General features: G+C 41.1%; 1 protein-coding gene across 8 annotated transcripts in view; it reads left to right on the forward strand.

The window, feature by feature from the left end:
• Window positions 1-27,708, forward strand: part of ccdc18 (coiled-coil domain containing 18) — a 132,935-nt gene that overhangs the window by 56,808 nt on the left and 48,419 nt on the right. For all 8 annotated transcript variants that reach the window (XM_072273455.1, XM_072273454.1, XM_072273453.1 and 5 more), the window contains 5 exons: window positions 5,368-5,478; window positions 6,072-6,203; window positions 22,197-22,331; window positions 26,078-26,155; window positions 26,365-26,481. In XM_072273455.1, coding sequence (XP_072129556.1) covers window positions 5,368-5,478; window positions 6,072-6,203; window positions 22,197-22,331; window positions 26,078-26,155; window positions 26,365-26,481 — 573 coding nt within the window. The remainder of the gene's footprint in view (window positions 1-5,367; window positions 5,479-6,071; window positions 6,204-22,196; window positions 22,332-26,077; window positions 26,156-26,364; window positions 26,482-27,708) is intronic.

Genomic DNA, 27,708 nt, shown 5'->3' on the forward strand with positions numbered 1-27,708 from the left:
AACCATATTATACCTCTCCAAATGCTCATAAATCCTGCCTCTCAGGATCTTCTCCATCAAGTTACCAACCACTGAAGTAAGACTCACTGGTCTATAATTTCCTGGGCTATCTCTAATACCTTTTCTTGAATAAGGGAACTACATTTGCAACTCTGCAATCCTCCAGAACCTCTCCCGTCCCTATTGATGATGCAAAGATCATCACCAGAGGCTCAGCAATCTCTTCCCTCGCCTCCCACAGTAGCCTGGGGTACACCTTGTCCGGTCCCAGTGACTGATCTAACTTGATGCTCTCCAAAGGCTCCAGCACATCCTGTTCCTTAATATCCACATTCTCAAGCTTTCCAGTCTGCTGCAAGTCACCCCTACAATCACCAAGATCCTTTTCTGTAGTGAAAACTGAAGCAAAGTATTCATTAAGTATCTCTGCTATCTCCTCCGGTTCCATATACACTTATCCACTGTCACACTTAATTGGTCTTATTCTCACACGTCTTATCCTCTTGCTCTTCACATACTTGTAGAATGCCTTGGGGTTTTCCTTAATCCTGTCCGTAAAGGCCTTCTCATGACCCCTTCCGGCTCTCCTACTTTTGTTCTTAAGCTCCTTCCAGCTAGCCTTATAATCTTCTAGATCTCTATCATTACCTAGTTTTTTGAATCTTTCATGAGCTCTTCTTTTCTTTTTGACTAGATTTACAACAGCCTTTGTACACCATGGTTCCTGTACCCTACCATCCTTTACCTGTCTCATTGGAACGTACTTATGCAGAACTCCATGCAAATATCCCCTGAACATTTGCCATATTTCTTCCGTACTTATCCCTGAGAACATCTGTTTCCAATTTATGTTTCCAAGTTCCTGCCTGATAGCTTCATATTTCCCTTTACTCCAATTAAATCTGTTCCTATCCCTTTCCAATGCAATGGTAAAGGAGATAGAATTGTGATCCCTATCTCCAAAATGCTCTCCCACTGAGAGATCTGACACCTGACAAGGTTCATTTCCCAATACAGTACAGTCTCTCCTCTTGTAGGCTTATCTACATACTGTGTCAAGAAATCCTTCTGAACACAGCTAACAAACTCCACCCCATTTAAACCCCTTGCTCTAGGGACATGTCAATCAATATTTGGGAAATTAAAATCTCCCACCACAACAACACTGTTATTATGACACCTTTCAAGAATTTGTCTCCCTATCTGCTCCTCAATGTCCCTGTTACTATTGGGTGGTCTATTTAAAAAAAAACACCCAGTACAGTTATTGACCCTTTCCTGTTCCTAACTTCCACCCACAATCCCTCCATGAATTCCTCCTTTTCTGCTGCCTTGACTCTATCTCTGATCAACAATGCCACACCCCCACCTCTTTTGCCTCCCTCCCTGTCCTTTCTGAAACATCTAAAGCCTGCCATTCGAAATAACCATTCCTGCCCCTGAGCCATCCAAGTCTCTGTAATTGCCACAACATCATAACTCCAAGTACTGATCCACATTCTAAGCTCCACCGCTTTGTTCATAATACTCCTTGCATTAAAACTTTATCAATTTCAGCTCATCACAATAGAATTAGAAGCATTGTTGTTTAATTTGGTGCTCCCAGGTTAAGGCATTTATGCATTGTGAATTTACCCAGATTGAAAATTTGATAAGCTCTTCTGAATCTCATTTTAAATGGACAGAAACTTATGATATTCTGACCATTTAAAATAAGGGTCAGTATGATACATGCAGCAGTGTGTAAATTTTAGTGCTTGCTATCAATATTACATTGGTTTAGAAGGTATACAGGAATGTCTTGTTTTTAACACAGGTGGCACAGTAGCAAAGCGTTTAATGTAACACTACAGCTGTAAGACCATAAGACAAAGGAGCAGAAGTCGGCCATTCGGCCCATCGAGTCTGCTCGGCCATTTTATCATGAGCTGATCCATTCTCCCATTTAGTTCCACTCCCCCGCCTTCTCACCATAACCTTTGATGCCCTGGCTACTCAGATACCTATCAATCTCTGCCTTAAATACACCCAATGACTTGGCCTCCACTGCTGCCCGTGGCAACAAATTCCATAGATTCACCACCCTCTGGCTAAAAAAATTTCTTTGCATCTCTGTTCTGAATGGGCATCCTTCAATCCTTAAGTCATGCCCTCTCGTACCAGACTCCCCCATCATGGGAAACAACTTTGCCACATCCACTCTGTCCATGCCTTTCAACATTCAAAATGTTTCTATGAGGTCTCCCCTCATTCTTCTAAACTCCAAGGAATACAGTCCAAGAGCGGACAAACGTTCCTCATATGTTAACCCTCTCATTCCTGGAATCATTCTAGTGAATCTTTTCTGTACCCTCTCCAACGTCAGCACATCCTTTCTTAAATAAGGAGACCAAAACTGCCCACAGTACTCCAAATGAGGTCTCACCAGCGCCTTATAGAGCCTCAGTATCACATCCCTGCTCCTATACTCTATTCCTCTAGAAATGAATGCCAACATTGCATTCGCCTTCTTCACCACCGACTCAACCTGGAGGGTAACCTTAAGGGTATCCTGTACGAGGACTCCCAGGTCCCGTTGCATCTCAGAACTTTGAATTCTCTCCCCATTTGAATAATAGTCTGCCTGTTTATTTCTTCTGCCAGAGTGCAGAACCATACATTTTCCAACATTGTATTTCATTTGCCACTTCTTTGCCCATTCTTCGAATCTATCCAAGTCTCTCTGTAGACTCTGTTTCCTCAGCACTACCGGCCCCTCCACCTATCTTCATATGGTCAGCAAACTTAGCCACAAAGCCCTCTATTCCATAATCCAAATCGTTGAAGTACAATGTAAAAAGAAGCGGCCCCAACACGGACCCCTGTGGAACACCACTGGTAACCGGCAGCCAACCAGAATAGGATCCCTTTATTCCCACTCTCTGTTTCCTGCCAATCAGCCAACGCCCTATCCACATATGTAACTTTCCCGTAATTCCATGGGCTCTTGTTAAGTAGTCTCATGTGTGGCACCTTGTCAAAGGCCTTCTGAAAATCCAAATATACAACATCCACTGCATCTCCCTTGTCTAGCCTACTTGTAATTTCCTCAAAAAATTGTAATAGGCAGGATTTTCCTTGAAGGAATCCATGCTGAGTTCTGCCTATCTTGTCATATGCCTCCAGGTACTCTGTAACCTCATCCTTGACAATTGACTCCAACAACTTCCCAACCACCGATGTCAAGCTAACAGGTCTATAATTTCCTTTTTGCTTCCTTGCCCCCTTCTTAAATAGTGGAGTGACATTTGAAATCTTCCAGTCCTCCGGAACCATGCCAGAATCTATCAACTTTTGAAGATCATCGCTAATGCCTCTGCAATCTCCACAGCTACTTCCTTCAGAACATGTGGGTGCATTCCATCTGGTCCGGGAGATTCATCTACCTTTAGACTATTCAGCTTCCTGAGTACCTTCTCTGTCGTAATTGTGACTGCGCACACTTTTCTTCCCTGCCACCCTTGAGTGTCCGGTATACTGCTGATGTCTTCCTCAGTGAAGACTGATACAATATACTCGTTCAGTTCCTCCGCCATCTCCTTATCTCCCATTACAATTTCTCCAGTATCATTTTCTATCGGTCCTATATCTACTCTCACCTGTCTTTCACTCCTTATATACTTGAAAAAGCTTTTAGTATCCTCTTTGATATTATTTGCTAGCTTCCTTTCATAGTTAATCTTTTCCCTCTTAATGACCTTCTTAGTTTCCTTTTGTAAGCTTTAAAAACTTCCCAATCCTCTGTCTTCCCACTAATTTTTGCTTCCTTGTATGCCCTCTCCTTTGCTTCAACTTTGGCTTTGACTTCTCTTGTCAGCCACGGTTGCATCCTTTTTCCATTCGAAAATTTCTTCTTTTTTGGAATATAATAAGAGGAATAGATAGAGTGGATAGCTAACGCCTCTTCCCCAGGGCACCACTGCTCAATACAAGAGGACATGGCTTTAAGGTAAGGGGTGGGAAGTTCAAGGGGGATATTAGAAAAAGGTTTTCTACTCAGAGAGTGGTTGGTGCATGGAGTGCACTGCCTGAGTCAGTGGTGGAGGCAGATACACTAGTGAAGTTTAAGAGACTACTAGACAGGTATATGGAGGAATTTAAGGTGGGGGGGTTATATGGGAGGCAGGGTTTGAGAGTCGGCACAACATTGTGGGCCAAAGGGCCTGTAATGTGCTGTACTATTCTATGTTCTATACCTGTCTTGCACCTTCCTTACTTCTCGCATAAACTCCAGCCACTGCTGCTCTGCTGTCCTTCCCGCCAGTGCCCCTTTCCAGTCAACTTTGGCCAGTTCCTCTGTCATGCCACTATAATTTCCTTTACTCCACTGAAATACCGACACATCAGATTTCGGCTTCTCTTTTTCAAATTTCACAGTGAACTCAATCATGTTATGATCACTGCCTCCTAAGGGTTCCTTCACCTCAATCTCTCTAATCACCTCCGTTTCATTACACAATACCCAATCCAGTACAGCCGATCCCTTAGTGGGCTCAACAGTAAGCTGTTCTAAAAAGTCATCTCGCAGACATTCTACAAATTCTCTCTCTTGAGATCCAGTGCTGACCTGATTTTCCCAATCCACTTGCATGTTAAAATCCCCCACAATTTCTATGTCCTGTTGTAATTTGCAGTCCACATCATTGCAACTGTTTGGAGGCCTATATATAACTGCCATCAGCGTCCTTTTACCCTGCGGTTTCTGAGCTCAACCCATAAAGATTCTGCAGCTTCCGATCCTATATCACCTCTTTCTAATGATTTAATATCATTTCTTACCAATAAAGCCACACCTCCCCCTCTGCCTACCTTCCTATCCTTCCGATACACCGTGTATCCTTGGACGTTCAGCTCCCAGAGACATGCATCCTTTAGCCACGTCTCAGTGATGGCCACAATATCATACCTGCCAATCTGTAGCTGTACGACAAGATCATCCACCTAGATGGTAAGATGGTGGTTCAATTCCTGTTGCTGTTTGCAGGGAGTTTGTATGTTCTTTCCATGACCATATGGGTTTCATCCAGGTGCTCTGGTTTCCTTCCACATTCTGGAGGCATACGAGTTAGGGTTAGTAAATTGTGGGTATGCTATGTTGGCACTGGAAGCATGGCGACACATGTCAGCTGTCCCCAGTACATCTTCAGACTGTATTTGCTGTTAATGCAAATAACACATTACACTGTATGTTTCAATGTACATGTGACAAATAAAGATAATCTTCACCCTTTAATCTTTGGGGGGGGGGGAACAGTTGAACAATACATTGTAAATTAAATGAATTTTGCACTTAATAATGACTACCCATGCACATATTCTGTTTGACAGCTAAGAAAAACAAAGTCACAGCTTTCTACGGTGGAGAAACAATTGGAGGAGAAAACTATTGCGTACTCGGCCAAAGCAGTGAAAATTGTTGAATATGAACAAGCATTTGCGGTAACATTGGGACTATTATTAAAATAAAATTGAACAACATTAATAGTTCAATGGTTGCATTTAATATCAGAGAATGTATACAACATACAACCTGAAATTCTGGCTTTTCGCTGACATCCAGGAAAACAGAAGAGTACCCCGAAGAATGACTTAAGGATGGAACAATTTAATATTTGGCCACTATGACCCCAAAACACTTTTAAAGTAATAATTTCAATAGATACTGCAATGTACTGTAAATAGTAGAATTCCAACAGTGTATTTTGTTTTGTTTTGTCAAGAAAGTACAAATAACACATACCTTTGAAAAATGACAAGTTAAATTTATATAATTGATATAGCAGCATTGGTGTGAGCAATCTAAAAACACTTACTTTAGAACAATTATCTTTTGCTACATAAGTAAATATGCAGAACCAGACAGGAAATATTTGTTACAGCCCTTTTTTTTCCCTTCCTCCTGTTCCTATTAGAAAAATATAAAAAGCTTGAAGAATAATATTTTCTTTGTGAAGAAAAGCGCATGCAAAGGAACTGACAAAAGATTTTTTTACAATAGTGTAATCTTCATTTCTGCTTCCTTTAAATATTAGGAAAAAAATAATGAAATTGTCAAATTGGAGAAATTACTTGAAAAGCAACAAGAAGAAAATATTGCTGCTAGAGAACAGAGCAGGAAGATACAGTCTGAGCAGTGTCATGAACTGGAAAAGCAGATTGAATTAGTAAGTTTTCTTTTAACTGAAGCTGTTCACTTCAGTGTGTACTGTTGAATATTATTGGGAGGCTGTTGGAATTTTAGAAGTACTGGTCTTGAAAGTAGAAGTTCTAAAGTTAACAAATGTTTGTATTTTTGGGGTAATGATGAGCTACAAACAGGAAGAAAATGTTATTCTTAAACCATTCATTGGCAGTTATATGGTATAAGTTGGAGCCAAGATAATGGACATCGCAAAAATCTTGCCACAGGCCATGATTATTTTTAGTTCTGAGCTTGTGTGGCTGATAATCAATTGCAATCTATATGTACATTATTTTCCCCTGACTAGTTACTCGTCTATATTTGTGGAGCAGAATCAATGGGCTGGATGGCCTAATTCTGCTTCTATACCTTATGGTCTATATAACTGATTAAATACATAATAAACAAGGAAAGATATAAGTATGTTTAGTTTGAATAGAATGTTAACTATTTTACATTGGAGGTAGTAAGCTTTTGAAGCTCCTGTTGCTAATAGTAAATGTTTTTTTAAAATTTCTGGTAGATTGAGTCAACTATTGTATATGTCACCATCATTTTATCAATAGAAACATTGAAAACCTACAGCACAATACAGGCCCTTCAGCCCACAAAGCTGTGCCAAACGTGTCCTTACCTTAGAAATTACCTAGGGTACCCATAACCCTCTATTTTTCTGAGCTCCATGTATCTGTCCAGGAGTCTCTGAAAAGACCCTATCTTATCTGCTTCCATCACTGTCGCCAGCAGCCCATTCCATGCACTCAGCACTCTCTGCTTAAAAAAACTTACCCCTGACATCTCCTCTGTACTTACTTCCAAGCACCTTTAAAACAGTGCCCTCTCATGCTAGTCATTTCAGCCCTGGGGAGGAAACCTCTGACTATCCACATGATCAATGCCTCTCATCATCTGATATATCTTTATTTCCTTCTATTTCCAGAATAGTTTCATTAAATAAGAATTGTGCTTTGCAAAACAAATCAACTGATGTATTAATCCAGAATTGTTCATATAATGTGACTCAATCAAAAAAAAATCAGTATGTCAATTTTTGGTTATTCATATAATGCTTTGATGCTTCTGAAGGTGTTGACAAAAAAGTGTAAAAATGGAAATTCCTCTGTGAAAGCAAAAGAAGTTCATAGCCTGATTCAGAAGCTATGACTTGTCAACATGTGTTGACTTGGATCTTCTGCTGATTAGTGAGCTATTAGTTCCCTGCCTCCTTTACCCTTTGATACTTGGAGTGGTTCCCGAGTACTGTCTAACGATGGAGAGCTAGGTCCTACCTGATCTACAATGCCCAACATGGCACAGGTCCTTTCAGAGCAAATGTGTCAACCTTAAAAATCAACCCTGCCCTGGACTTGCTCACTGTCAAAAAGATATAAAAATCTCAATAATATTTTAAAAATTTGATATACTGTTATAAACATGAGATTCTGCAGATGTGGAAATCCAGAGTAACACACTCAAAATAAAGGAGAAACTCAGCAGGTCAGGCAGCATCTATGGAGAGGAGTAAAGAGCCGATTTTTCAGGCCAAGACCCTTCATCAGAATATCAAGTACTATTACGCTTTTGAACTTCAGAAATGCAGGACACAAGGAAACAAAAGCAATTTAAGTGAAGTTGAACCAGTTCAGTTAAATAAAAAAAGAAAAAACAGCTTCTCCATCTAGCTGATTATGTATTTTTGTCATTGACATCAGTGAGACTGCTATTTTAGTGGGTGTATTTACCAACCTAATTAGTGGGACAATGTAGAGCTTTCCAATACCTGCTGTACTGTTAGAAAACAGCTGTCTGGAGACACCTGTTTTTGCTTGGGAGCCGCAAATGCCTGCCTTGTTTTACGTTTCCAGTGGAGCTACAGGTTTTAATTGGAAAAGCCAATTTATTATGAAACTTGTCAGTAGCTTTACATTGTTGTTGAGAATTCTATCTTTTTTTTGCATTGTCCATCGTATGGGTTACAAATTTATTGCAGTCCTATTTGGGCAACTATATAGTTTGTCAGAATATTAAATATCTCATTTGATTGTATTTGAATAGTGTTTCTGATAGAACTCGAAGGGGTAGGAAAATAGTGCTGCTGCAGTACTTATAAAAAGTATTCACCACCACCCCCCTCCCCAGAAGTTTTCATGTTTTATTGTCTTATAACATTGAAGCACAGTGATTTAATTTGGCTTTTTTGACACTGATCAACAGAAAAAGACTCTCCTGTGTCAAAGTGAAAACAGATCACTACAAAGTGATCTAAGTTAATGACAAATATAAAACACAAAATAATTGATTGCATAAGTATTCACCACCCCCCACCACCTTTAGAATGACACACCAAATCATCAATTGGTGGAGCCAATTGGTTTTAGAAGACAATCAGTTAAATGAAGATCACCTGTGTGCAGTCAAGATGGGGCTGGGGAACGGGTGGTTGGAAGATGGCAACGAGAGAGGACCAGTGGAGTGAGTTCGAGATGGAGGATGACGGGAAAGAGGAATGGAGTGGAAAGAGTAAGAAAAGAAAACAGAGGTATGAGATATCGAACTCTGAGGAGTCAGGGGATGATCAAAATAGGATAGCAAAACAATGGAAAGAAGATGAGATTAAAGCAATTATAAAACTGAGCGAAGACAGGGCGTCTTTCGGTGACTGGAACCCGATTCATTTCACGAAGACAATCAACAAACTTATAAGCGAGGTCAAAAGAGCAAAAATGTTATGAAATGGATCGCTATTAGTTATTTGCTGGGATAGTGCTCAGCAAGGCAAAGTGATAAGATTAAATAAAATAGACGGCAAGAAAGTACAATGCTCCATACCCAACAACAGAAAGTGGACTAGAGGAGTTATTTTGGGAATACCAACAAAAGTTACTATGGACGAGATTAAACAGAACATAAAAGGAGCAAAACTTATTGAGGCCAAATGTTTGAAAGCTACAAGAAATGGAAAAAAGTGTGATAGTTTATTGGATATGATTAACTTTGATGAGGAGAGATTGCCAACTAAAGTTGATTTAGGATATGTGTGTTATGAGGTCAGAATATATGTACCACCACTTTTAAGATGCTTTAAATGCCAGAAATTTAGGCATATTGCTGCGGTCCGCAGAGGGAAACAAAGATGTGGGAGATGTGCTAGAGAACATGGATACGGGAAATGTGAAGTGGGAGCCAGGCTGAAATGCTGTAATTGTGGCAAGGAACACAGTGCAGCTTACCGAGGGTGCATTAATAGTAAGAAAGATGCTGAGATACAATATTTGAAAGTAACTCAAGGAATCAGCTATGCGGAGGCAGTGAAAACATATGCTGGAAAGGAGAAGGCTATCAAGCAAACAAATACAGGGAATAATAAACTGGTGAACTGTGAGGGCTGTAATATGATAAATATGGATAAGCTAATAATGAGTAGAAAGGATTTCGTACTGATTATGGTAGGTGCAATTAACTGTTCAGTGCAAACAGACAAAAGAACTGAAAAAATTAAAATTATTGTCAAGTCTGCAGAAAAATATCTTGGTATTACAGGGCTTAGGTGGGAAGCAGTCAAAGAAACGCCGAATGGAGAATCAAACAGTTTACAGGCAGGAGAGGCGAGATATTAATGGCAGTGTGTGTGTGTATGTGTGTGTGTGTGTATGTATGTGTATATATATATATATATATATATATATATATACACACACACAGGAATGCAAGGAGTCTTATTGCAAATGGTCAAGAATTTACGAAATATGTATCAGAACTTAAGGAAAAACTTTGGATTTTATGTATACAAGAAACATGGTGGAAACCCAGGGTAAATGTGCAGAACTCCAGCAACAAATAGAAGTACTCAAAAAGAACAACTGAGAATTGGAAAAGAGATTGGATGAAACAGTACTGCATTTAAAGGAGACGGTTTCTGAAAAGGATACTTGTCAAAAATTCAGTGACTTGGAAAACAGATTAAAAGATGGAGGAAATTATTCCAAAGTTATAAAAAGAAAAAAGGAATTGTTGCAAAGTGAATTATTTACATTCAGATTGTTAAACGAAGACATGGAAACAAATTTAAAAGTTAAGCATGCGATAATTAATATTCTTAAATAAAAAGATTTTAGTCTTACAAATAATGCAGATGAAATCAATGTAATTGAGATGATGCAATTTCTTGAAAACCATGTGATAAAAATTAGGGAGAACAGCAGTGTGAGGCACTGCTGTCTAGTGAGCGCACACAGCATTTGCAAGAGGAATTGCATTTACCGAGTGAAACAAATAGAGATATGCAGGTTGAACTAGGTTGACTAAAGTAGGTCGGAAAGAGATTGAAAATGGACGAACTTATTACAAAATTGCAAAAGGGAAAGGTATTGGGGTAAAGTGGATTATCTACATTCAGGTTACAAAATAAAAACATGTAAGCAATTGAAGAACTTCAAGCTCTCAGTAAACAACGAGAGACTATGATTCAAGAAAAGGAAAGCTTGGAAATAGCAGACTTGAAAAACAGCAATTTTAAATTAAGCATGCGAAAACTAATATTTTTAAACAAGAAGCTTTTAGTTTTACAAATAATGCAGATGAAATCAATAATGCAATTATTTAAACCACGTGACAAAAATTAGGGAAGGAAAGCAGTCTGCGGCACTGCTATCTAATGAGCATATACAGCACTCACAAAAGGAATTGCAATTACAGAGTGATGTAAATAGAGATCTGCATGCTGAACTGGATTGTTTAAAGCAGAGTACTCCAGGACGTATTTGGTTGAAGACGGAAGCCTAGCAGGTGGCGGTAATGCACCTTAAAGCTGTTTTGCCAACTGCCATTAAACAAGAAGAAGAAGAAGAAGCAGTCAAGATGTTTCAATTGATTGTGGTAAAAATACAATGTATCTGGAAGGACCAACTGCTGATGGATCAGTATCCTTGCAAAACCTTCGCCATGAAGACAAAAGAACACTCCAAGAAACTCTGCAAAAAGGTTATTGAAAAGCAGGTTAGGAGAAGGATACAAGAAAATTTCCAAGTTGCCAAAATTCCCCTGGAGTACAGTTAAGTCAATCATCAAGAAGTGGAAAGCTGTAGATCATGACCATGCAAGAAGGGGACTAGTGAGGGAGGCCACCAAGAGACCTGTGACAAATCGGGCAGAGTTACAAGCTTCAGTGGCTGAGATGGGAGAGACTGCACATACAACTGTTGCCCTGGTGCTTCACCAGTCACAGTTTTATGGGAGAGTGACAAAGAGAAAACTAGTGTTGGAAAAAGAAACTCCATAAGATCTTGGCTAGTTTGCTAGAAGGTATGTGGAAGATTCTGAAGTTGGCTGGAAGAAGGGTCTATGGTTTAATGAAAGCAAAATTGAGTCTTTTGGCCATCAGACTAAACGCTATGCTTGGTGTAAGCCAAATACTGCACATCATCAGAAACACACCATCCCTACCATAAAGCGTGGTGGTGCCTGCATCATGCTGTGGGGGTGCTTCAGTGCAATAGGCCCTGGAAGACTTGTGAAGGTAGAGGGTAAAATGAATGCAGCAAAATTGAGGGAAATCCTGGAGGAAAACCTGATGCAGTCTGCAAGAGAACTGCGACATGGGAGAAGATTTACTTTCCAGCAAGACAATGGCCCAAGCAAAAAGTCAAAGTTACACAAGAATGACTTGAAAATAATAAAGTTAATGACATGGAGTGGCCAAGTCAGAGGACAGACCTTAATCCAATTGAGAATTTGTGGCTGGACTTGAAAAGGGCTGCTCCCTTATAATCCCCATGCAATCTCTCAGAGCTTGAGCAGTTTTGTAAAGAATGGGGAAAAATTGCAATATCCAGATGTGCAAAGCTGATAGAGACCTATCCATATAGACTCAAGGCTGTAATTGCTGCATCTACTAAATACTAACTTGAAGGGGGTGAACACGTATGCAATCAATTATTTTGTGTTTTATATTTGTAATTAATTTAGATCACTTTGTAGAGATCTGTTTTCACTTTGACATGAAAGTTTTTTTGTTGATCATGTCAAAAAAGCTAAATTAAATCCATTGTGATGCAAAGTTGTAAAACAATAAAAAATGATTTCCAAGAAAAGGTGAATACTTTTATAGTCACTGCATAGGCAGGGTAAAAATACCCACTTTATTAGGTAGCTTCTGTACCTTCTGGTGTATCTTGTCCACTTCAAGGTTCAACATGATGAATGCTCACAGATGTTCTTCTGCACACCAATGTTGTAACACATGATTATTTGAGTTACTGTTGTCTTCCTGCCAGCTTGAACTAGTCTGGCCACTCTCTTCTGACTTCTCTCATTAACAAGGCATATTTTCCTTTAGAACGGCCGCTCACTGGATATTTTTTGTTACTCGCACCATTCTCTGTAGAACACACCTCCCTGCCAGAGAAAGCAGGGTCTCCCGGTGGTCACCCATTTCAATTCCACTTCCCATTCTCATTCCAACATGTCAATCCCCGGCCTCCTCTGCTGCCAGGATGAGGCAACACTCAGGTTGGAGGAGCAACACCTTATATTCTGTCTGGGTAGCCTGCAACCTGATGGCATGAACATCAATTTCTTGAACATCCAATAACTGCACAACCCCTTCGCTATTCCCGTTTCCCTCTCACCTTATCTCCTTACCTTCTCTTCACTCACCTCTGGAGCTCTTCCTCCTCCTCTTTCTTCCATGGTCTTCTACCCTCTCCTATCAGATTCCCCCTTCTCCAGCTATTTATCTCTTTCAGCAATCAGCTTCCCAACTCCTTACTTCAGACCCCTCCTCTCAGTTTCACCATTACCTTCCACCTTGTACTTATTCCTCCCATCCCCCACCTTCTTGTTCTGACCATGACTTTTTATTTCAGTCCTGATGAGGGGTCTTGGCCCGAAACGTCGACTGTTTACTCTTTTCTGTAGATGCTGCCTGGCCTGCTGAGTTCCTGCAGCATTTTGTGTGTGTTGCTGGAAGTTCAATATACTTATTCCTCTGCAACTTGTTTTTGTGTTTGTGTATCAGCTAGCATAGTGTGTTTTTATCATTTCTTCGTAGATACCATAAGTATAAATTTTTATCATTTGTTTGCTGTAAAGTTCTTAGCAACCCCAAAGAACATACAGCTTTTTCAAAAGCAGAAAATGCTAGAAATACCCAGTAGGCCATGTAAGAGGTTATGATCTATCCTTTCTCAACCCTTGACATAATTTTCAGGTCTCAGGGGACCTCTGCATAAAAATTATTATATCTACAGCTCCATGGCATGTTAGCATGATCAGTAAGTTGTAGATATAATAATCAAGAAATAATTGTCAATGTTTTTTTGAGTAGAGAATTTTTAGCCAACCTTTGCTTTTAAAAAAAAACAGGTAGTTAAGCTTGGTTTGCCTTTCTTGAAATTAATCTCTTTATTTCCCTTTTTATAAAGGTTAAAAACTCATTAGCCAAACATAATAAATTTCTGGTAAATAACTGGCTTAAGTCAAATTGGGATTTAATTTTTCTAAAGGTAGGCTCGGTAGATTTAGGTAAAGGTCGTAAATTGATTTTAATTAATACTATTTACAGCATGAAAATCTATTGACAATGGTGAATAGTAAAGTTACTAAAAACCATAAGCCAAAGCAATATGGAGCTAGGTCACTGCCCACTGCTGCAAGCGCTAGCATTGTGCTTTGCACAAAGTTCAGTAAACGATGTTTATTTTTTAAATCATAATCACTCGCAGAACCCGTAGCGATCACCCACGGAACCCTAGGTTTCCATGGAACCCTGGTTAGGAAACCTGATCTACTTGAATGTTTCCAGCATTTTCTATTTTTATTTCAGATTTGTAAAATCATTGTTGCATATAAGAACATAAGAACTTAAGAAATAGGAGCAGGAGTAGGCCGTCCGGCCCATTGAGCCTGCCCCGCCATTCAATAAGTTCATGGCTGATCTGCCTGTAAACTCAGTTCCATCTACCTGCCTTTTCCCCATAACCCTTAATTCCCTTGCTATATAAAAACTTAAATATATTTAGTGAAGAAGCCTCAACTGCTTCCCTGGACAGAGAATTCCACAGATTCACCACTCTCTGGGGGAAAAACAGTTTCTCCTCATCTCTGCCAACCAGCTTAGTATCATCTGGAAGCTTGGTTACATTACACTTCACACATAAAAGTTGCTGGTGAACACAGCAGGCCAGGCAGCATCTCTAGGAAGAGGTACAGTCGACGTTTCGGGCTGAGACCCTTCGTCAGGACTAACTGAAGGAAGAGCTAGTAAGGGATTTGAAAGTGGGAGAGGGAGGGGAGATCCAAAATGATAGGAGAAGACAGGAGGGGGAGGGATGGAGCCAAGAGCTGGACAGGTGATTGGCAAAAGGGATATGAGAGGATCATGGGACAGGAGGCCTAGGGAGAAAGAAAGGGGGAGGGGGGAAGCCCAGAGGATGGGCAAGGAGTATAGTGAGAGGGACAGAGGGAGAAAAAGGAGAGAGAGAAAAAAAGAATAAATAAATAACGGATGGGGTACGAAGGGGAGGTGGGGCATTAATAGAAGTTAGAGAAGTCAATGTTCATGCCATCAGTTTGGAGGCCACCCAGACGGACTATAAGGTGTTGTTCCTCCAACCTGAGAGTGGCTTCATCTTGACAGTGGAGGAGGCTGTGGATAGACATATCAGAATGGGAATGGGATGTGGAATTAAAATGTGTGGCCACTGGGAGATCCTGCTTTCTCTGGCGGACAGAGCGTAGGTGTTCAGCAAAACGGTCTCCCAGTCTGCGTCGGGTCTCGCCAATATATAGAAGGCTGCATCGGGAGCACCGGACGCATTATATCACCCCAGCTGATTCACAGGTGAAGTGTCGCCTCACCTGGAAGGACTGTCTGGGGCCCTGAATGGTAGTGAGGGAGGAAGTGTTAAGGGCATGTATTCCACTTACAAGGATAAGTGCTAGGAGGGAGATTGGCTACCTATCACCTACCACCCCACCAGCCTCCAGGTCCAACATATAATTCTCCGTAACTTCCGCCACCTCCAACGGGATCCCACCACTAAGCACATCTTTCCCTCCCTCCCCCCCACTCTGCTTTCCACAGGGATCGCTCCCTACACGACTCCCTTGTCCATTTGTCCCCCCATCCCTCCCACCGATCTCCCTCCCGGCACTTATCCTTGTAAGCGGAACAAGTGCTACACATGCTCTTACACTTCCTCCCTCACTACCATTTAGGGCCCCAGACAGCCCTTCCAGGTGAGGCGACACTTCACCTGTGAGTCAGCTGGGGTGTTATACTGTGTCCAGTGCTCCCGATGCAGCCTTCTATATATTTGGCAAGACCCGACGCAGACTGGGAGACCGTTTCGCTGAACACCTGCACTCTGTCCACCAGGGAAAGCAGGATCTCCCAGTGGCCACACATTTTAATTCCACGTCCCATTCCCATTCTGATATATCCATCCACGGCCTCCTCTACTGTCAAAATGAAGCCACACTCAGGTTGGAGGAACAACACCCTATATTCCGTCTGGATAGCCTCCAACTTGATGGCATGAACATTGACTTCTCTAACTCCCGTTAATGCCTCACCTCCCCCTCGTACCCCATCCATTATCTGTCTGGCTCTTGGCTCCATCCCTCCCCTTCCTGTCTTCTCCTGTCATTTTGGATCTCCCCCTCCCCCTCCCACTTTCAAATCTCTTACTAGCTCTTCCTTCAGTTAGTCCTGACGAAGGGTCTCGGCCCGAAACGTCAACTGTACCTCTTCCCAGAGATGCTGCCTGGCCTGCTGTATTCACCAGCAACTTTTATGTGTGTTGCTTGAAATTCCAGCATCTGCAGATTTCCTCATGTTTACATTACACTTCATTCTCTTTTCCATTTCGTTTTCCCCTTAACTTTTTATGCCCTGACTAATCAAGAACCTATCAACTGCCACCTTTATAAAGCCTCAGTATTGCATTCTTCCTTTTATATTCTGGCCCTCTCAAAATGAATGTTAACATCGCATTTGCCTTCCTCATTACCGACTTAGTCTGCAAGTTAACCTTCCCAGAATCCTGTACGAGGACTCCCAAACCCCTTTGCCCCTCAGATTTTGGAATTTTCTTCCTGCTTAGAAAGTAGTCAACAGTTTTATTCCTTCTGCCAAAGTGCATGGCCATAGATTTCCCTACACTATATTCTGTTTGCCATTTCTTGCCCATTCTTCTAATCTGTCTTAAGTCTTTCTGCACCCTCCCTGTTTCCTCAACACTACCTACCCCTCCACCTAAATTCATATTGTCTGCAAACTTGGCCACAAAGCCACCAATTGGGTCAACCAAAGCAGGGGTCCCCAACCTTTTTTGCACCGCGGACTGGTTTAATATTGACAATAATCTTGCAGACCGGCAGATCGGCAGCCCGGGGCGGGGGGGGTGGGGGGGTGGGTAGGGTTGCCGACGGACAAGAGTAGCAGTCATATACGTTGAGTTTACCCCGATTAAGACTACAATGACCATGAGGCCATGTGCGGGCACCAGTGCGCATGCGCGTACATGTAACATGCCGAATTTTCTCTACAAATGTTTTTGCCAATTCTGTCGGTGGGGTGGGGGGTGTTAATCACGACCGGAATATAGGTGATAAATTGCTAATACATTCAATTTCGTTTCTAAAAGGTTTTATCTAACAAATTTAATATTAAACACACAGCGCATATTTTCCTCGCACGAATATAGTGGTAAATCAAATATCAGGCGAGGACAGGGGAGCTTGAAGTAAGTGTTGAACGAACTTTCATTAGAAGTGGTAGAGGCAGGTTCGATATGATCATTTAAAGAAAAATTGGATAGGTATATCGACAGGAAAGGAATGGAGAGTTATGGGCTGAGTGCAGGTCGGTGGGACTAGGTGAGAGTAGCGTTCGGCACGGACTAGAAGGGCAGAGATGGCCTGTTTCTGTGCTGTAATTGTTCTATGGTTATATAAGTCACTTATAAGTCAATAGCATCATAACATTTTAAGTAAAGTTTGGATACTAAACACACAGCACATATTTTCCCTGAATGAACATATAAAATCATTACAACACACCAATATCGTTGAATCAGTGGGAGCCCTGGGCTTGTTTTCCTGCAACAAGACGGTCCTATCGAAGGGTGATGGGAGACAGAGATATTCGAACGGGGTTCCTTATGTCCAGTCTAATCCACAATTTAGTTTTCGTTGCATTCATTGCGAGGTATGTTGGAAATGGAAGCAACGTTTTCAGTGCTTTCCTGACTATCTCAGGATATTCAGCCTTGACTTTGATCCGGAATGCCGGCAGAGATATTATGTCAAACATACTTTTCAGCCCGCCATCATTTGCGAGCTCGAGGAGTTGATCTCCTTCCCGCGCTGACATGGATGACGCGCGGCTAATGACCTCACGTGCGTTCAAGCTCAACAGTGGGCGTGACAGGGAATGAGGAAAGGTGCAGCTGACTCATATCGCCAAATCATATAGTTTCCTCACGGCCCGGTACCGGTCCACAGGCCGGTGGTTGGGGACCACTGATCCAAAGCATCGACATATAACATAAAAAGAAGTGGTCCCAATACAGACCCTTGTGGAACACCACTAGTCATCGGCAGCCAACCAGAAAAGCACCCCTTTATTCTCACTCTTTGCCTCCTGCCAATCAGCCACTGCTTTATCCATGCTAGTATCTTTACTGTAATAGTATGGCCTGTTATCTTGTTAAGCAGCCTCATGTGTGGCACCTTGTCAAAGACCTTCTGAAAATCCAATCCACTGATTCTCCTTTATCTATCCTGTTTGCTTCTCTTCAAAGAACGCCAGCAGATTTGTCAGGCAAGATTTCTCCTTAAGTAAACCGTGCTGATGTTGGCCTGATTTATCATGTACCTCCAACTATCCAGAGGCCTCATCCTTAACAATCAGTTCCAACATCTTCGCAACCACTGAGGTCAGTCTAACTGGCCTATAATTAATTTCCTTTTGTTCCCTCCCCTCTTGAAAAGTGGAGTGACACTTGTAATTTTCCAGTCCTCTGGAATTCTGCCAGATCTATTGATTCTTGAAAGAGCATTACTTATGCCACTACAACCTCTTTAGCTACCTCTTTCAGAAACCTGAGGTGTAGTTCTTATGTGCCTATTTAGTGTCTTCCACAGTGAAGACTAACACAAAATACTTATTCAGTTCATATGCCATTTTCTTGTCCTGCATTACTACTCTCCGGTGTCATCTTCCAGAGATCCAATATCTACTGTCCCCTCTCGTTTACTCTTTATATATTTGAAAATAACTTTTGATATCCTCTGATATTATTGGCTAGCCTAATTTCACATTTCATCTTTTCCCTCCTTATGGCCTTTTTAGTTGCCTTCTGTTGATCTTAAAGGTTTCCCTATTCTCTAATGTCTCACTAATTTTTGCTGTATTATATGCCCTCTTTGTCTTGTATGTTGACGTTGACTTTGACTTCCTTGTCAGCCATGGTTGTGTCATCCTGCCTTTAGAGTACTTCTTCTGTGCACCTTCCAAATTGCACTCAGAAACTCCAGTCATTTCTGTTCTGTCGTCATCCCTTCTAGTGACCCTTCCAATCAACTCTGGCCGGTTGCTCTCCCGTTCCTCTAAGTCTTTTTACTGCACTATAATACTGATACATTTGACTTTAGTTTATCCCTCTCAAATTGTGGGGTGAGTAATATCATCATCACTTTCTTCCAAGAGTTCCTTGAAGTTCTCTAATCAAATCTGGTTAATTACATAACACCCAATCCAGAATAGCCATTCCCCTAGTGGGTTCAATGACTAGCTGCTCTAAAAAGCCATCCCACAGGCATTCTATAAACTCTCTCTCTTGTGATCCAGCATCAACTGGATTTTCCCAATTTACCTACATGTTGAAATTTCCAATGACTATCATAACTACCCTTTTTACATGACTTTTCTATCTCCGATTGTAATGTGTAGCTCATATCCAAGCTACTGTTTGGAGGTCTGTATATAACTCACATCAGGGTCTTTTTATCTGCAGGTTTTTAACTATACCCACAAGGGTTCTACATCTTCCAATCCCATGTCACCTCTTTCTAAGCATTTGATTTTATTTTTTAACCAACCCCACCCCTTCTGTCTACCTCCCTGTCCTTTTGGTACAATGTGTAACCTTGAATGTTAAGCTCCCAACTATAATCTTCTCTGAGCCATGACTTGGTACCCACAATGTCATACCTGACAATCTCTTAACTGCGCTACAAGATCAGCTACTTATTCCGTATAACATCTTAAGTCCTGTATTCATCTTCCTTTTTTTAAAATTTTGTTCCCACGTTACATTGCAACTCATCCCACTGATTGCAATTTTGTCCTATCATCTGTCCTTCCTCACAGTCTCACCACACACTACACCAACTGCCTCATCCTCAGCCCTATCACTTCAGTTTCCACTCCCTTTGCCAAATTAGTTTAAACCCTCCCCAACAGCTCTAGCAAACCTGCCCACAAGTGTATTTGTCTCCCTTGGGTTCAAGTGTAACCCATCCCTTTTGTACAGGTCTTGCATTTTCCAGAAAAGATCCTAATGATCCAGAAATCTGAAGCCCTGCCCCCTTCACCAGTCTGCCAAATCACCTTACTCAAACTCTTACTGGTGCGTGGCACAGGCAGCAATCCAGAGATTCCTACCCCGGAGGTCCCGCTTTTCAGCTTTCTATCTAATTCTCTGTTCAGGACCTTCTCCCTTTTTCTACCTACAGTGTGTTATTTCTGTCATTATGTACCAAGACTTACGGCTGCTTAGCCTCACCCTTTAGAATGCCATCAACCCGATCAGAGACTCCCTGACCCTGGCACCTGGGAGGCAACATACCATCTGGGTGTTCTTTCACATCTGCAGAATTTTCTGTTTAGATTTATATCACTGATTGTGAACAGTTGTGAACAGCTTGGCCCGTAGCACCTCACTCATTTCAAACTCCCAACCTGAAAAGGTTCATTTTGTTTTTTTTCTAATTGTTAGCTAATCCCCAATCTACCAGTATATTATCTCCAATCACATATGCTCTAATCTTAGTTCATAACCTCCTGTGTGGAAATTTGTAGGCCTTCTGAAAGTTAAAAATGCACACATTCATAAGACTTGTCAAAGATAAATTCTCTTTCTTTTAAATCCTCTGACTCAGCTCAATGTATTTTTTTTTAAAGTTCCATAATAACAGATTGAGCTATTTGCTAGTACTGATGCCAGGCTAAATAGACGATAGTTCCTGGTTTTTCTCTCCTTTCTTCCTTTTTTCTGTAGCAGGATTACATTTGCTGCTTTCCACTGAAGGAACTGTCCTGGAACGTATGGATTTCTGGAAGAAGACAGCCATTGCAATCATTATATCCATAGACCCCTCTTTTGAAGCTTTACTTTGTTGGTCATCAGGTCCTAGGTATTTAAAGTGTAAAAGTTCAGAACAAATTTATCATCAAAGTACATACATGTTACCATGTACTACATTTAGATTATTTTCTTGCGGGCATTCACAACAAATTCAAAGAAACACAATAGAATCAATGAAAAGCTGCGCACAGCAAAGAGGCTTGAACAACCAATTTGCTAAAGACAACAAATTGTGCAAATGCCAAAACAAAACATAATAAGTAATATTTAGAATATGAGTTGTAGAATCCTTGAAAGTGAGTCTGTAGGTTGTGTAATCAGTGTGGGAATCAGTGAAGTTATCAATTTTTGTTCAGCATCCTGATTGTTGAGGGGTAATAACTGTCCCTGAATCTGGTGGTTTGGGACCTAAGACTCCTGTTCCTCCTTCCCGATAACAGCAGCGAGGAGCAAGCATGACCTGTGGGTCCTTGATGATGAATGCTGATTTCTTGTGGTAGTGCTCCTTATTGATGTGCTCAATGTCGGGGAGGCCTTTTCCTATGATGGACTGGAGTGTATCCACTACTTTTTGTAAGCTTTTGCATTCAAGGGCATTGATATCTTCATACCAGGCTGTGATGCAATCAGACAGTATATTCTCCACCACTTATCTATTGAAACGTAACAAAGTTTTAGATAATATGCCAAATTTTTGCAAACTTGTAAGAAAGCGGAGGTGCTGCTATGCCTTTGTAATGGTATCCAAGATCTGTCTTGGGTCCAATGGTGCTGGACCCAAGACAGATCCTCTGGAATGATAACGTCAAGGCAGTTAAAGTTACTGACCTTTTCCAACCGATATATGTATTTATTGGCTTTCAGTCCTTTCTACAGCACTAATTTTTTACTGATACTAATTTTAGTTGAATCTCTGATTCAGCCCAGACCATTTGTTCTGTTTCTCTTATTAATGCCCTGCTTAAATTTTCTTGATAGCAGGGCTAGACCGCATTTCCTGTTGTCTTTTTGTTAAGCTTTAAAGGAATATGTGTTACCTAAAAATCATGTTTTTGTTTTGTTAGCCATTGTTTGTTTACCGTTTTTTTTCCTTTTAATATGATCTCCCAATCTATCATGGCTAACTCAGTTCTTATACTTTAGTGATTTGCTTTATTCAGATTTAAGTTCTGATTTCAAATTGAAATAAATCACTCTTGAAATCTGTATAAATGTTATGATTTGATCACCATTTCCTAGGAAGCATCAGGTCCCAAATGACCCTTTCGTATTACACAATTCGAAATCTAAAATATTATGTTCCTGTATTATCCCAATCTGGAGTTCACAGACCCGTTGTTTAATACCATCCATGGCATAAGAAAGGTTAGAGACCCCTGCTCTATTAGTTCCTCAAATTTCTTTCCCAAAAAAAATTCCTTTATACTCCTTGAATTAATCTTTCACGCTATTATTACTGATTTGGTTTGTCCTTAAAGATGGAATTTGATTAAAGGCTCCATAATTATTGTATTCTTGTATTGTACACTTCAGGGTCCTGCATAATGCTATATCTATAGTCAATTCCTGCCAGTACTTTCTTCCCTTTGCTGTTTTTTTTAAAGCTCAAAAGAGAACTGGAAGAGGAACAAGTACAGACAATAAAACAAAAGCAAACAATCTCAACTTTTCAAGCAGACATCTATGCCAAGGAAAGCAGAATTCAATCATTGGAATTCCTACTTGAAGAAACCGGGCAGGCAAGTTTAAAAAAATATATATATTTTTTAATAGTTTAGATCTATTAGGGATTAGATAAGTATTAAATTTATGAAAAGATTTTTGCCTAAATCAATGCTTTCAGAATATTGTGATGTCAACAACATCTAGCTACATTGCTGGTAAGTCAGAAAATTGCATTTTTATTTGAAATGAGACTTTGCTCATGGATATGTTGTTAAAGTTAAAATTATGGATGTTCATGAAATTGAATTGCTAGTATTTGTTTTACAACTGTTACTTCAAGCCATTCACTGCTGGGCTTTCCTGCCTTTATGGAAGTACATAAATTTTTCAGATGATTCCTTGTTCTCTTCATAAGCTTTTCTCCAGTGGCCACCAGTGGAAAGATCAGCTAGTACTTTCCTGTCCCATTATGTTTGTTGAATACTGGAAAACATTAAAGCATTCATCACTTAGCTTCTCCGTAACTCGATTAAATTACATCTCTCCACTTTAATCCATTATCCTGATATACTTGCTGAGTGAATATCAATAACCATCAGTCTTACATGGTCTCAACATTACCAATTTAGTGAGGCAGTATCTGTCTAGACCTAGTAATGGTTTTGCTGTGGACTTTGCATTTGCACATTTATGAGTAACTATATCTTTGATCAAAGACCTTGAGAATTATAAAAATAACTCCTTTCCCCTAAGCTTTACTTCATGCTACTATATTATGGGGGTGAAAAAGAGCATCAGTATCATCTGATTTACTGTTCTGATTTGGGGAAGGAAATCTGCCATCCTTATTCACCCTGACCTACAGGAAAGATGTAAGTAAGATTGAAGGAGTACAGAGAAAATTTACAATGATGTTGCTGTGACTTGAGGACCTGAGTTATAAAGAAAGGTTAAATATGTTAGAACATAGAAGATTGAGGGGAGATTTGATAGAGGTATAGCAAATTATGAGGGGTAGAGATCGGGTAAATGGCAGCATGGTAGCGTAGTGGTTAGCACAATGTTTTACAGTACCAGTGATCTGGGTTCAGTTCCCACCACTGCCTGTAAGGAGTTTGTAAGTTCTACCCATGACTGCGTGGGTTCCCTCTGGGTGCTCCAGCTTCCACCCCACAGTCCATAAAAAGACACACTGGATGGTAGGTTAATCAGCCATTGTAAATTCTCCTGTGATTAGGCTTGGATTAAATCAGTGGCGTGGTTTGAAGGGCCAGAAGCGCCTATTCCATGCTGTATCCCAATAAGCAAATGCAAGCACAAGGAATTCTGCAGATGCTGGAAATTCAAGGAACACACATCAAAGTTGCTGGTGAACACAGCAGGCCAGGCAGCGTCTCTAGGAAGAGGTACAGTCGACGTTTTGGGCCGAGACCCTTCGTCAGGACTAACTGAAGGAAGAGCTAGTAAGAGATTTGAAAGTGGGAGGGGGAGGGGGAGATCCAAAATGATAGGAGAAGACAGGAGGGGGAGGGATGGAGCCAAGAGCTGGACAGGTGATTGGCAAAAGAGATATGAGAGGATCATGGGACAGGAGGCCCAGGGAGAAGGAAAAGGTGGAGGGGGGGAAAAAAAACCTCCTGTCTTCTCCTATCATTTTGGATCTCCCTCTCCCCTTCCCACTTTCAAACCTCTTACTAGCTCTTCCTTCAATTAGTTCTGACGAAGGGTCTCTGCCCGAAACGTCGACTGTGCCTCTTCCTAGAGATGCTGCCTGGCCTGCTGCGTTCACCAGAAATAAATGCAAGCAGGCTTTTCCCACTGAGGTTGGGTGAGACTACATCTAGAGATCATAAGTTAAGGGTGAAAGGTGAAATGTTTAAGGGGAACACGAGCAGCAACATCTTCACTCAGGAGTTGGTGAGAGTGTGGAACAAGCTGCCAGCTCAAGTGGCGAATGCAGGTTCGATTACAAAACTTAAGAGAAATTTGGATAGGAGGAGTATGGACAGCTATGGTCCGGGTGCAGGTCGATGGGACTAGCCTGATTAATGGTTTGGCACAGGGCCAACAGCCTGTTTCTGTGCTGTAGTGTTCTATGACTCTGACCTGAGTCTAGGCCTGACAATGTAATTATGGTTTACATTTTTTCTTGGTTTTAAATTAAAAGTAAAGACACGGAAATACTTTTGTGTTCAGATAACAAGTCTTGACCACGTACCACAAATCAAAATATATAATAAGTAAACAAGCAAATAAATAAAGCTGCCTTGCTAAGGAAAATGTCATTAGAACAGTTGGTGGTAGAATGGACATTCCAAAAAGAAATCTGTCTGTTTCCATGAGTGAAAATGTGGTTCAAAGACCAAAACTACTCAGTAATTAAATGCAGCTCTGTTGGCAAAATTGTGAAAACCATTGAACTCCCAAAGCCAATAAACAGGCATACCAGTGGTACTAATAGAACTATTTGTAGATGTTGTAAATTTAAACTAAAAACAGAAAGTTATGGAAATACTCATGTAGATTAGAGGAATGATTAGAGGCATCATCTTCCAGTTGAAGGAGGTATCAACAAAAGATACTAATACTGCACCACTCCCCTCCTCCTCTTTCTACCCCCTCCTCCTCTTTCTCCCCCCTCCTCATTCTCCCCCCCTCCTCTTTCTCCCCCCCTCCTCTTTCTCCCCCCTCCTCTTTCTCCCCCCTCCTCTTTCTCCCCCCTCCTCTTTCTCCCCCCTCCTCTTTCTCCCCCCTCCTCTTTCTCCCCCCTCCTCTTTCTCCCCCCTCCTCTTTCTCCCCCCTCCTCTTTCTCCCCCCTCCTCTTTCTCCCCCCTCCTCTTTCTCCCCCCTCCTCTTTCCCCCCCTCCTCTTTCCCCCCCTCCTCTTTCTCCCCCTCCTCTTTCTCCCCCTCCTCTTTCTCCCCCCTCCTCTTTCTCCCCCCTCCTCTTTCTCCCCCCTCCTCTTTCTCCCCCCTCCTCTTTCTCCCCCCTCCTCTTTCTCCCCCCTCCTCTTTCTCCCCCCTCCTCTTTCTCCCCCCTCCTCTTTCTCCCCCCTCCTCTTTCTCCCCCCTCCTCTTTCTCCCCCCCTCTTTCTCCCCCCTCTTTCTCCCCCCCTCTTTCTCCCCCCCCCTCTTTCTCCCCCCCCCTCTTTCTCCCCCCCTCCTCTTTCTCCCCCCCTCCTCTTTCTCCCCCCCTCCTCTTTCTCCCCCCCTCCTCTTTCTCCCCCCCTCCTCCTCTTTCTCCCCCCCTCTTCTTTCCCACAGCCACCACTTCTCGGGGCAGCTTGTTCACACTCAGACCACCCTCTGAGTGAAGATGATCCCTTTCATTTTACCCTTATTTATATTCAACATTAAAAATATTTGCTCTATGCCAAATAGTAAAGGCATCCGTTAGTCTTGCAAGACCATGGATCTGCGCCTGGAAAGTCTTCACTCTCCAGGGCGCAGGCCTGGGCAAGGTTGTATGGAAGACCAGCAGTTGCCCATGCTGCAAGTCTCCCCTCTCCACGAGACCGATGTTGTCCAAGAGAAAGGCATTAGGACCCATACAGCTTGGCACCAGTGTCGTCGCAGAGCAGTGTGTGATTAAGTGCCTTGCTCAAGGACACAACACGTTGCCTCGTCTGGGGCTCGAACTCACGACCTTCAGGTCGCTAGTCCAATGCCTTAACCGCTTGGCCACGTGCCCAAAAAAGTATAATATTCTTGTATTTGGCTAGATTAGCGTAGAAGCATATAGTTTCTATCAGTCTGTCAGTTCTATTGAAAACATTTTTGCATGTTAATTTAATTTCTAACTGACTTTATTCATGCTTGCAGGAATCAAAGCAGCAGAATGAAAGAAATGATGCAGCATTAAAAACCTTGCAAACTCAAGTAGAAGAAGAAACTTCCAAAGTTTGTAAATTTCAATTTATAATAATTTAGCAGCTTGATATTGTAGAATGTATCTTCTTTCATTTTTTTGAGAATATATGTCTAAATCTAAGCGTGAGATCTTCAAATTGGTGACCATTTTATGGCAATTTCTGTTTCCGGGACCAGTAATAGTTCATAGAAAGTTTTAAATATTTTATCAGTTGTACAGTTTTTTTTTATATATACAGGTTAAAGAACTGGAAACTGCACTGGCGAAGTGCAATGAGGAACTAAAAATGCAACTGCAGCAAGTTGATAAAAACAGGGAGCAACAAGAGAAAAAGTTGAGGAAAAAATCAGAAGAGGTAAACTTAACTTACACCATACTGCTGAATAAAGCATTCTTTTAGCTAAAAGAATTAGTTATTGTCATCTTGCAATCAACAAACCAAATATCAAAGTTTTAAAAAATTCTTACACTGGCATTTTTCCTCATTGTAGTAATTGAAAAAATGACACAAAATAACACTTGTACAAAAGCATGCAGAGTTTCTCTAAAGTGTTGTCTTTAAGAAAAGACAAGTATAGTCTATAACCATTTATAATATCCACTTAGATATTCAAAGCTTTTCAAAAGAGCTTTTCTCTCATTTTATTTGTCTTGCCCAACTGATCTCTTGCCAAGAAGACAATGTGCATCTTTTTCTAGGTTAATAAATTTGGCAATGTTGGAAAATGGTGCCAAGAATCTTTTGAAAGAAATGTACTTAACATGCAGGCTTGAGTTGGAAAGGGCAGAGGAAGAGAGTAAAATAAGTATATAAGTTATTCAAATCATATTTATTGTTATTTCTTATGAGTATCATTTATTTATGATTGTAGACATCTGTAACCTAGGTGTTTGATTGCTTTCTGCAAATCTGAAGAAATGCGTAAACCACAAATGCTATTAATATTTGATTTAGAACACAGAAAAGTACAGCACAGGGATATAGACCCTTCATACCTCAATTTCTGCCCAAACATGACATCAAATTAAGCTAAATCTCTTCCGCCTATCCATGATCATGTGCATGCCAGCTCGATTTCAACATTAAAGAGAAGTTTGGATAGGTACCTAGATGGTAGGGGAATGGAGGCTTAAGGTCCCAGTGCAGATCAATGGGAGTAGGCAGTTTAAATGGCTTGGCACAGACTAAATGGGCCAAAGGGCCTGTTTCTGTGCTGTACTTTTCTATGACTCTATGATTTCCTCCACCCTTATATGGTTGTGTCTTTTTACCAACCTCTTAACCACCACTGTCATATTTCAAGACCGTGGAATGCTCATTCAATGTAGCCATTCTGGATTCAGTAATCAGTATTGACCATATTTCTGGTGGTAATTGAGGCATCTGACAAACTATAATAATTGTAAAACAGGTGCTCAGGGAGGAAGCAAGCAGGATGATAGATAAATGCTATAGATAATTCTGGGAAAACATGAGGTAATATACACTCAGTGGCCTTTTTCGTAGGTATACCTGTACACCTGCTCATTAATGCAAATACCTAACCAGCTAACCATGTGGTAACAACTCAGTACATGCACT

Source organism: Mobula birostris, chromosome 12 (genome assembly GCF_030028105.1).
Source record: "Mobula birostris isolate sMobBir1 chromosome 12, sMobBir1.hap1, whole genome shotgun sequence".
Taxonomy (NCBI): Eukaryota; Metazoa; Chordata; class Chondrichthyes; order Myliobatiformes; family Myliobatidae; genus Mobula; species Mobula birostris.